This window comes from Octopus sinensis, linkage group LG14, assembly GCF_006345805.1.
Source record: "Octopus sinensis linkage group LG14, ASM634580v1, whole genome shotgun sequence".
NCBI classification, from domain to species: Eukaryota; Metazoa; Mollusca; class Cephalopoda; order Octopoda; family Octopodidae; genus Octopus; species Octopus sinensis.
Genome location: NC_043010.1, coordinates 14,216,052 through 14,228,579, shown reverse-complemented (window position 1 = coordinate 14,228,579; position 12,528 = coordinate 14,216,052). Strand labels below are relative to the sequence as shown.

The window sequence follows — 12,528 nt, the reverse complement described above, 5'->3', positions numbered from 1 at the left end:
ACAAGCCATCTTTATTATTTATATCTATGTAATATATATGTATGTATATATATATATATATGTGTGTGTGTGTGTGTGTAGGTATGTAGGTATGTATTATGTGTGTGTGTATGTATGTATGACCCATTCTGCACAGCAGAAGTGTTCAGGCCACACACCCTGCTGAAGAGGATTGGCCTGCAAGAGTCCAGTGCTGGTACCATGTTAAAAGCACCCAGCACACACTGGAAAGTGATTGGTTTTAGGAAGGGCATCCAGCCACAGAAACTAAGCCAAATCAGAAACTACACAGCCATATAATATATATATATATATATAAAGTTAATCCAAACATGAAAACACAAAGAGAAAACACAACGCAAGGACGTGGAACAAATACAGTATTATTGGACGCTCAGGAAGGAAGGGAAGAAGGAGGGTTAGATATATATATATATATATATATATATACTGGGTGCATAAAGTATTTAAGGACAGATTTATGTTTATAAAAAAGTAGATGTGTAATAACTGACGATAACTTTATTTATCAAAAAATACTATAAAGATAAAAATAAACCTTCCTTTCTATATGTTATTCCATAAAGCCACCTTCAGCTTCAACAAATATGAGATCTAAATCATCTACATGCTCGAATCAGATGTTCCTGGTTCATTTTGGTCATTACTCTGACTATGGCAGCTTTCAAAGAATCTTTGGTGTTATGGAGGTGTTCATTGACTTCTCACTCAACAACGCTCCACATGTGTAATAGTCCAATGGATTGAGATTTGGGGAATTAGGAGGCCAAATGTTAGGAGTTGTGTGATCATGAACATTTTCAGCCATCCATTCCTGTGTTACTAGAGCCATGTGTGATAGTGCAGAGTTTTACTGAAACACATATGGCCTTCCATTGCATACACTGTCTATCCAAGGCTTAACAATTATTTCTAGAACCTCAATGTAGGTGGCAGAGTTAACTCTAAGGCCTTGTAGAAAGAAGTAAAGAGGCATCACATCTCCTTCATTGCCGACAACCCTTAAAACCATGACAGTTGCAGGGAATTTTGTACGCATAACACTTGGAACTTCTGAAGGGTCTGCACATAACCATCTGTCATTTCTTCTGCTAACTTTTTCATCTTGGTTGAAATTTTTCTTATATAATAATAATAATAATTGTGTACAGTGCTCAGGTGCACTACAACTCATCTAAAGTGTATATATAATCAGGTGTAGTTTCGACGGATTTCGGGAAGCATGAGGGCCTTAAAGGATGCAGTGTCATGGCAGTCAACAACTGATGCAGGCAGTTTATTCCACGCTTCAGCAACCCTGAGCGTGAAAAAATGTTTCCGAAAGTCATGGGAGCTGTGCTGTTTTCTGACTTTGTAGGCATGTCCACGTGTGTTAGACACATGGAGATCAAAAAGGTGTTCAGTGTTGTTTGAGAAAAACCATATCAAATATTCTGCTGGATTTTTCAGCTTGTTTAAGAGCCTTTTTGATAAGATGTAGTGATTTTCTTTTGCTCTTCCTGACAAATTAACCTCATCATATAAAGATTATTTATATCTGGTGTCTTCATGGATAACATTTCTGACTATTCTTTCTGACATATGGAAATCTTTTGCAATTGACCTCATGGACTTTCTGGGATTGTAATCAACAGTCTGTTGAACTTTCGGGATAAATTCAGGTGCTCTGATGATTTCAGAGCATTTAGAATGCTTTTTATACTCTGATACTGGTGATACATTTCCATCTTCTGTCTTTAGCTCCTCAAAAACTTTGTAGATGAAAGATCTGGCAACTTTTAAAAATCGAGATATTTCTAAATTGCTATGCTCAGCCTTTATAACCACAATAACAGCATGCCTCTTCGTTTCTTGAATAAGCTGAGGGCCTGCCATTATTATTTTCTAAAACAAAGATTATACAGAGTTAGCAAAAAATACAGCAATGACCCCAAAAAGGTATGTCCTCAAATACCTTACGTACCCAGTGTTTGGCCAAGCCTGACCTTTCTTTCTTGGTTTGACTATCATCCATGCAACATCTATATTCCTCCCCTATGCCTGTTATCTCTTATGTCCCTACCATAAAGCTTCACTTTCACACACACCAGCTTAATTTAATTCGTCCTTAGTCGAAAGACACCTGTTGTTAATGGTCCTGTTATTTTCATTTGTATTTGTGTACCATTTCTCCGGGGTTTTTTTCTGTCCTTATTTTTGTATATATTCGCTGCTTTCTTCCAAGGAATCTGATGCTCTTAGCTTAGTTTTTCCTTGGGGCTGGCCAGATTGGAGCAATCTCGAGTATAACCAGCTGAAATTGCAAAGATAATCTGGAACTTGACTGAGGAAAAAAAACTCCGAATGACCCGTCTGTGTTTTTTCTTGTCCCTCTTTTGTATCATCTGTCTGGATGTTTTGTTGTTCCTTCAGAATGGTCAATAACTTGTGAGTTTGAAAGTGAAATTCAATCGAAAGAATATGTGTTAATACCCATAATGTGTTTGTGTGTTTGCATTTCTGAATATTGGTGTAAAGCAAGTATATTAAGTTGCATCCCTTTATGTCAAGTGGTACTATCCATTTATTCAATATACAGACTGATAAACTAACTGCCTGACTGTGCTAAGTCTTAGGAGTTAGGTTGCGATGGGCAGTTATTATGATTGACTATATTCCGCAATTTAGAAAACCATAATTCATTAACTGAAACCAGTTAATTGGGGAAAAAAATTGGAAGAAAAATATGTAGAATTGTTTATAATTTTATACATAGGCGTAGGAGTGGCTGTGTGGTAAGTAGCTTGCTTACGAACCACATAGTTCCGGGTTCAGTCCCACTGCGTGGCACCTTGGGCAAACGTCTTCTACTATAGCCTCGGGCTGACCAAAGTCTTGTGAGTGGATTTGATAGACGGAAACTGAAAAGAAGCCCGTCATATATATGTATATATATATATATATATATATATATATACATATATATATATATATATATGTATGTATGTGTGTGTATATGTTTGTGTGTCTTTGTTTGTTCCCCAACCGATGCTGGTGTGTTTACATCCCCGTAACTTAGTGGTTCAGCAAAAGAGACCGATAGAATAAGTACTGGGCTTACAAAGAATAAGTCCTGGGGTCGATTTGCTCGACTAAAGGCGGTGCTCCAGCATGGCCACAGTCAAATGGCTGAAACAAAAGAGTAAAAGCGAATAACCATGTAATTTACATTTTTTCCCTTTTTTCTTGCTTTTTCACAGATGGCCTGTCAAACATTGGAGGTTGACATCATCTCCCTGGATTTATCCGAGCCTCTTCCTTTCAATGTGAAATACCCGTCATTACACGCAGTAAGTGGACTAATACTATGTGACACAGTTTGACGTCTCCCACAAATCCTCTTCTGTCTCTGCATTTGTTTTTTTTTGTCTTCTTGTTGTTGTAGTTCCTTCATTCCCTTTAGCATTCAGATTATTCTGTCAAAAGCCATGCTTATTTATTCACATTACTTTGAATTAATCGAACATTATCGCATAGCTTCAAGATTTCGATGACGTGATCATGTGATCACATATACACATGTGGGATCTTTTCGGTTTGAATGGCAGTTTTTTAAAATAATTTCCACGTAACTGAACACTTTTAAACTTCGTATACTGGTAGAATGTGTTTATAAAACATCTTTTTCTCTTGGCTTTATTGAGAAAATTCTATAGTTTGTAAGATATTTGTTGTTTTTTTTTTCTTCAATTTCTGCAATTTCAACCGATCAGTGACGTCTATTGAGATAAAAAAAACATTCTGTGCCGTATGAATATGTCCCTCGTTTAAGAAACAGATTGGGTTTATTTATATTTGTGAAGAAAAAAAATACCTTTCCCCCCACCCCTAACCCTAAAACAGATTGAAATGCAATAGATCGATTCTAGGGTCATAATTATGGGTGACAATTTCATATAACACCGCTAGAAAAAACTGCCAGACAATTAATACACTTGTCAATGTTATCTAGTGGCTGTCTTTTGAGATGTGACATCAATTATCATTTGTTACTGAAAGAATGCTGGTTCGCACATACAATAATAATTGTTGCTGTGCATTGAGATTGAACCCAGAAGCAAATGATTGCAGAATAAACTTTTGATCACACAACCATGCTTGCAGCTTACATTCATTTATATATATGCTATTGTTTAGTTAACTGCATCGTTCACATCCTTCCTTCCTTCCTTCCTTTGTTATGCAACAATCAGGCTTATGAACGTGGTATACATTTTGAGATTCAGTATGGACCCCTAATTAGGGACCAGGAGGCCCGGAAGAACATCATCACAAACGTCCAGACTCTGATTGAAGTTGGTAAAGGAAAAGTAAGTTGTAAATTGGTTTCTTTGTTATGTCACTATCATGATCGTCATCATCATCATCGTCATCATCATCATCATCATCATCATCACTACCAGCATTAGGAATGGCATCCAACTGTAGAAACCATGCCAAAGCACATACTGGGGCTTGATGCAGTTCTGTGGTCCATTGGAGGATCTCTTCCGTTTGAACGGTAATTTTTAACATAATTTCTAGGTAACTAAAAAATTTTAAACTTCGTATACTGGTAGAATGTGTTTATAAAACATCTTTTTCTTTTGGCTTTATTGAGAAAATTCTATGATTTGTAAGATATTTGTTGTTTTTTTTTCAATTTCTGCAATTTCAACCAATCAATGACATCCATTGAGGTAAAAAAACATTCTGTGCCGTATGAATATGTCCCTCATTTAAGAAACAGATTGGGTTTATTTACATTTCTGAAGAAAAAAAGATACCCTTCTCACCACTCCTAACCCTAAAACAGATTGAAATGCAATAGATTGATTCTAGGGTCATAATTATGGGTGACAATTTAATATGACACCGCTAGAAAAAAACTGCCGTTCAAACCGAAAAGATCCTCATTGGATCTTGCCAAACCATTGAACCTATGCCAGCATGAAAAATGCACATTAAATGATGCTGATGATGATGACAGTAACAGTGATGATGTCAGTGTCATCACAGTAGGAGTATTTCATTCATTTGTTCATTCTATGCCATTTTTCTTAACTAATATGGGTTATAAAAATACGGGATCTTTTCACTTTGACCGGCAGATTTTAAAAATAATTTCTTTGTAACTAAACACTTTAAAACTTCGCATACTGGTAGAATGTGTTACATAAAACATCTTTTTCTCTTGGCTTTCTTGAGAAAATTCTGTAGTTTGTAGGCTATTTGTTGTTTAATTTCTTGCATTTCGGCAATTTCAACCAATCAATGACGTCTATTGAGGTGAATGCAATTTCTGCCGTAGTTTGTCAACAACATTATCTGGCGGTGTCATATCAATGTGTCAGAGTTATTTATGACATATTTCATATCAGTTATGTTCGTATGAATAAAAGATTATCGTTATTCAAATTTTATTAATGAACACATATTCTAAGTTCACAACATATGCAGTTTTGATTTCCCTCTCTGTTGCACAGATACACACATTACATATTATATATTCGTTTAAGAAACAGATTGGGTTTATTTACATTTCTGAAGAAAAAAATATACCCTTCCCCCACCCCTAACCCCAACCCATAAATAACACTGACACATTGGTATGACACTGCCAGAAAATGTTGTTAACAAACTACGGCAGAAATTGTATTCACCTCAATAGACGTCATTGATTGGTTGAAATTGCCGAAATGCAAGAAATTAAACAACAAATATGTTACAAACTACAGAATTTTCTCAAGAACGCCAAGAGAAAAAAATGTTTTATAAACACATTCTACCAGTATACAAAGTTTTAAATTTTTTAGTTACCTAGAAATTATTTTTAAAATCTGCCAGTCAAAGTGAAAAGATCCAAAATACGTACAGTTGAAGCATTGTCGGATGCATGCACCTCCTGTTGATCCCTCATAACTGTGTTTTCCAAGTAGGGAACCTTTTCATTTCACTTATCTTTCAACATTTGCTGAGCTGTGGAAAGTGATGGTTGTTGATTGTCACTGTCCAGAAACTCAGCGAAATTTTTAAATCAGTGCAGAATGCGGATCTTTTCGCAAATTATTGTTGTTGACAACGATCCGGACAAATTGAATTCACCTCAATAGACGTCATTGATTGGTTGAAATTGCCGAAATGCAAGAAAATAAACAAGAAATAGCTTACAAACTACAGAATTTTCTCAAGAAAGCCAAGAGAAAAAGATATTTTATAAACACATTCTACCAGTATACGAAGTTTAAAAGTGTTTAGTTACCTAGAAATTATTTTTAAAAATGCCGTTGAAACTGAAAAGATCCACTTTTTCAACTATGAGTAAAACAAGAAAAACAATTAAATTCAAGAGAAAATTACTTGAAATGTTTTGCAAATGTTTCCATAGTCTTCAAATAGATCTGCTACTACCTACCAAGCCTACACAAAGGAAATAAATTATTTTCAAAATCTGCCAGTCAAAGCGAAAAGATCCCAGAATGCAAACTGGCTGTGTGGTAAGTAGCTTGCTAACCAACCACATGGTTCCGGGTTCAGTCCCACTGCGTGGCATCTTGGGCAAGTGTCTTCTGCTATAGCCCCGGGCCGACCAAAGCCTTGTGAGTGGATTTGGTAGACGGAAACTGAAAGAAGCCTGTCGTATATATGTATATATATATATGTGTGTGTATGTGTTTGTGTGTCTGTGTTTGTCCCCCTAGCATTGCTTGACAACCGATGCTGGTGTGTTTACGTCCCTGTTACTTAGCGGTTCGGCAAAAGAGACCGATAGAATAAGTACTGGGCTTACAAAGAATAAGTCCCGGGGTCGAGTTGCTCGACTAAAGGCGGTGCTCCAGCATGGCCGCAGTCAAATGACTGAAACAAGTAAAAGAGAGAGTAAAAGAGTATTTACTCACACACAAATGTGCATGTATACCACCCCACCCCCCACATTCTGATAAAATTTCAGACAATCTTATTTTATTTTCTACTTTCAGAATCTCATTTTAACCAGTGGCTGTGAGAATGTGAGTATTAGTTATTTGTTTACCAGTAGTCATAGCAACAACAAACTATCAAGCCATCATAGCGTCTCTCTCTCTCTCTCTCTCTCTCTTTTTCTTGTTTACATATTTTTCTGTTCTGAAGTCATACGTCACACACACACATCACTTTCTATATATATATATCTATAAGATACATCTATAGAGTGGCGAATATTCATTATAAATATCACCACCAGTGGCCTAGCATGTATAAATAGTCAATAGACAACATATTCATATTTTAAAAAATAGAAAATTACCCTTTAACAGGTAATTTTTACATGCTAGAAATAGCAGCCAACACGGGCAAAACCACAATATATATATATATATATATATATATATATATATTGTTGATTCAAAGAAATATTAATTTTTGAGATTATCGATTTTGATATTGTAGATTTGTATACATAGTCACGAAACGTGTGTCGTCGTTTTAATGTGTATTATTTAGTATAGAAATTTTTAGTAAAATGTTAATAATAATATATTTAAATTTATATTTTATTATAGATAATATCTTTCATTATTAATTGAATTACTTTATGGAAGTTCTATCTCTTAATTCTCTCTCTCTCTATATATATATATATATACTCTTTTACTCGTTTCAATCATTTGACTGCGGCCATGCTGGAGCACCGCCTGTAATCGAGCAACTTGACCCCGGGACTTATTCTTTGTAAGCCCAGTACTTATTCTGCCGGTCTCTTTTGCCGAACCGCTAAGTGACGGGGACATAAACACACCAGCATCGGTGGTCAAGCAATGCTAGGGGGACAAACGCAGACACACAAACATACATACTCACATATATATATATACATATATACAACGGGCTTCTTTCAGTTTCCGTCTACCAAATCCACTCATAAGGCTTTGGTTGGCCCGAGGCTATAGTAGAAGATACTTGCCCAAGGTGCCACGCAGTGGGACTGAACCCGGAACCATGTGGTTTGTAAGCAAGCTACTTACCACACAGCCACTCCTGCGCCATGTATATATATATCTGCATGTGCACACACCCAGATACACAATTGTAATTCTAAATCTCCATACCAGGCTTGTTTTTTTTCCTCAGTTTTTGTTGCCTGTGTTGTCAATGTTTCACTATATTGAATATCACCATCAGCGACTGAATTATCCTCATCATCATCATAATCAAAGTCATCACCAACATGAAACAAATATGTAGCCATCACTTGCCAGCGAGTACGACCTGTTAGCATGTACCATTGCTTCACTAGTATTTCTAGCTGCTTGTGTAGTCACAAGTAGTCATGTATGGCCTCTAGGTTCTTTCAGCCCTTAACTCTGTGAAGCATTGAAGATGTGATAACTGATGAGAGAGAGAGGGCAACGTTAACACTAAGCTGGTACTTATTTTCAATGAATGACATGAAAGGAAGGAAGGACGTTGCTCAAGGACAAAATATTTCTCCTGATCTGGGAATTGAACCTACAACCTTGTGATTGCGAGGCCAACATTTTTAACCATTTAGCCATGTGCCTCTGATATCATCAGAAATGTTCTTCGTTAGTACAGTGGTAAGTATCCCTGCCTGTCACGCAGGAGGCCGGGGTTCGATTCCCCACCAGGGAGGAGGCTTGTATTTTAAGGCGGCGAGCTAGCAGAAACGTTAGCATGCCGGGCGAAATGCTTAGCCGTATTTCGTCTGCCGTTACGTTCTGGTTCAAATTCCACTGAGGTCGACTTTACCTTTCATCCTTTCGGGGTCGATTAAATAAGTACCAGTTACACACTGGGGTTGATATAATCCACTTAATCTGTTTGTCCTCTCTGTGTTTAGCCCCTTGTGGGCAATAAAGAAATAGATATCATCAGAAATCATCAACAACACTATAACTGTTACAAATAGCTGACAGTTGCCATCGAAAGAGCCTCTTATGTGGCTACTCAATATGCTAAAAATACCAACCAAATATCATTCAAAATCATACTTTTCTTAGGTCTCAGGTTTGTCACAAACCCTAGGGATCATAAGGCTAGAGTTTAACCCAAATTCCCCCTTGAATGGGACACCGGTTCATCACTGAAATCATAATCTACCACCTTACAAAAATGGAAAGGAACAATGGATGATGTAAGTCTGTAGATGTATCATGTGAAAATACAAGATGGAAAATCAAAATCAAATTTGATGAATGGCATCCATGCTAGTAGGATGCAAAGAGCACCAATACAAGCGTGATCATTGACAAAACGGCTAACTGGCTTCCGTGCCAGTGGCACGTAAAAGGGCACCATTTGAGCGTGATCGTTATCAAAGTCGCCTTACTGGCACCTGTGCTGGTGGCATGTGTAAAAGGATTTGAGCGAGGTTGTTGCCAGTACCGCCTAACTGGCCCTTGTGCCGGTGGCACGTAAAAGCACCCACTACACTCTCGGAGTGGTTGGCGTTAGGAAGGGCATCCAGCTGTAGAAACACTGCCAGATCAGATTGGAGCCTGGTGCAGTCATCTGGTTCACCAGCCCTCAGTCAAAATCGTCCAACCCATGCTAGCATGGAAAGCGGACGTTAAACGATGATGATAATGATGATGATGATGATGATGATGGAATGATCAAAGCTGCAAGGTCTGTGATCATAGGTCTCCTGTATCAAATCCAACCTGTGGTTAAACAACTACCATGACCCAAAGTGCTGTATATTCATTTATAGAAACTTCAGCAGTTTTTGTTTTTTTTTGCTGAAATGTCTTGTATATATTTTTGTTGTTACTTTCCTTTTCTTTTACTTTAGCCCTTAGACTTGCGAGGACCCTACGATGTTCGAGTACTGTATCCTTTATAACAGAGAGATTCTCTCGATAACTGCCGAACTCCCAAGCCTTCACTCTCTCTCTCTCTCTCTCTACCCCTTTGTCTATCAATTTTCAAATGAAGTATGTGAGTACTCTTCTACTTGTTTCAGTCATTTGACTGTGGCCATGCTGGAGCATCGCCTTTTAGTCGAGCAAATCGACCCCAGGACTTATTCTTTGTAGGCCTAGTACTTATTCTATCGGTCTCTTTCGCCGAACCGCTAGGTTACGGGGACTTAAACACACGAGCATCGGTTGTCAAGCGATGGTGGAGGGACAAACACAGACACACATACATATACGACAGGCTTCTTTCAGTTCCCTCTGCCAAATCCACTCACAAGGCATTGGTCGGCCCGAGGCTATAGTAGAAGACACTTGCCCAAGGTGCCACGTAGTGGGACTGAACCTGGAACCATGTGGTTGGTAAGCAAGCTACTTACCACACAGCCACTCGTGTAGTAGAGTTTATTCATTTATTCAAAGCTGAGGTATCCCTATGTCTCTATTCAGTGTTCTGTGTTTTGAAGTTAAGTATAATGACAGAGAGCAGTCTCAGCTTTAATTAAAAGCTTGCTTCCCAACTATGTTGTCTAGGGTCCCAGCCCCACTGCACAGCACCTTGCTACTGCTGATATATATATATATATATGCATTTGTTTGTTTGTATGTACATGTGTGTGTGTGTGTGTTTCCTTGTCTTGATACCTCATGCCAAGAAACTTGAAAATTTCATTTGACTCGTCTGGCCTCCGTGCCGGTGGCACATAAAAAGCACCCACTACACTCAAAGGAGTGGTTGGCGTTAGGAAGGGCATCCAGCCGTAGAAACATTGCCAGATCAAACTGGGCCTGGTGCAGCCTTCTGGCTTCCCAGACCCCAGTTGAACCATCCAACCCATGCTAGCATGGAAAGCGGATGCTAAACGATGATGATGATGATGATGATCTATATAAGCATGGAAATGTAGACATTAAGACATCATCATCATCGTTTAACGTCTGCTTTCCATGCTAGCATGGGTTGGACGATTTTGACTGAGGGCTGGCGAACCAGATGGCTGCACCAGGCTCCAATCTTGATCTGGCAAGAGTTTCTACAGTTGGATGCCCTTCCTAACACCAACCACTCTGAGAGCGCAGTGGGTGCTTTTTACGTGCCACCGGCACGGGGGCCAGAAACGTTGGCACGTCGGGCGAAACACTTAGCGGTATTTCGTCTGTCGTTACGTTGTGAGTTCAAATTCTGCCAAGTTCAACTTTGCCTTTCATCCTTTCGGGGTCGATAGATTAACTACCAGTTACGCACTGGGCTCGATATAATACCTATGTCTGTCCTTGATTGTCCCCTCTATGTTTATCCCCTTGTGGGTAATAAAGAAATAGGTACTGGCAACGACCATTCCTACCTAAATAGACAGTGATAATAATATGTATTCTATTTTTCATTAAAATTATCAGACTTTCACTACCCCTCTTTGCTATTTTGGCATAACTACATTTGGTTTGAATACTACTACCCCTCCCCTCCAGCACATCACACACACCAAAGCACTCTTTACTCTTTTATTTGTTTCAGTCATGTGACTGCGGCCATGCTGGAGCACTGCCTTAATCGAACAAATCGACCCCGGGACTTATTCTATCGGTCTCTTTTGCCGAACCCGCTAAGTGACGGGGGACATAAACACACCAGCATCGGTTGTCAGGTGATGTTGGGGGACACACAGACGCACAAACACACACAAATATATATATATATATATATATATACACATATAAATATATACGACGGGCTTCTTTCAGTTTCCGTCTACCAAATCCACTCACAAGGCTTTTGTCGGCCCGAAGCTATAGTAGAAGACACTTGCTCGAGGTGCCACGCAGTGGGACTGAACCCGGAACCATGTGGTTGGTAAGCAAGCTGTTTAGTATATCAGGCAATGTAACCAGTGTTATTGTCTAGGTGCCCACCATTTTTTCCTTGACTCTCATTCTTGCTACCAGAGGTTTAATGCTTGGTTTATCAGAGCTCAAAGTTCGTGCTGCCCTCACAACTAATTGCCAGTCAGTCCTATCACATGCAGGTGAGTCACACTTTAATCTTTGCTTTTGTTTTTTGTTTACTCAAACTGGCACTATTCTTTCATTTTTTTTTTACTTGTTTCAGTCATTTAATTGTGGCCATGTTGGGGCTTCGCCTTAAAGAGTGGAGGCGTGTGGCATAGTGGTTAGGGTGTTGAACTCATGGTCGTAAGGTTGTGGTTTTGATTCCTGGACTGGGCGACGCGTTGTGTTCTTGAGCAAAACACTTCATTTCACGTTGCTCCAGTCCACTCAGCTTTCCATGCTAGCTTGGGTTGGACAGTTCAACTGGGGTCTGGGAAGCCAGAAGGCTGCATCAGGCCCAGTCTGATCTGGCAGTGTTTCTATGGCTGGATGCCCTTCCTAACGCCAACCACTCCGTGAGTGTAGTGGGTGCCATTTACGTGCCACCGATCGTGGCCGTTGCCAGCCTCGCCTGGCCTCAATGTGAATAAACATTGTATTTGACAGAAATCGGAATGTTAAAGGATTAATATAAATATGTAAATTCCTCATCTCAGAAACATAGGGTTAGGGTTAGAATTGT

The 12,528-nt window shown here is 38.8% G+C and overlaps 1 protein-coding gene across 1 annotated transcript in view; it reads left to right on the top strand.

Moving 5' to 3' along the window:
- Positions 1 to 12,528, top strand: part of LOC115219181 (ribonuclease P protein subunit p30-like) — a 69,095-nt gene that overhangs the window by 55,737 nt on the left and 830 nt on the right. The window contains exons 6-10 of the mRNA XM_029789290.2: positions 3,261 to 3,350; positions 4,254 to 4,370; positions 7,020 to 7,049; positions 9,836 to 9,873; positions 11,904 to 11,983. Of these exons, the coding sequence (XP_029645150.1) occupies positions 3,261 to 3,350; positions 4,254 to 4,370; positions 7,020 to 7,049; positions 9,836 to 9,873; positions 11,904 to 11,983 (355 nt within the window). The remainder of the gene's footprint in view (positions 1 to 3,260; positions 3,351 to 4,253; positions 4,371 to 7,019; positions 7,050 to 9,835; positions 9,874 to 11,903; positions 11,984 to 12,528) is intronic.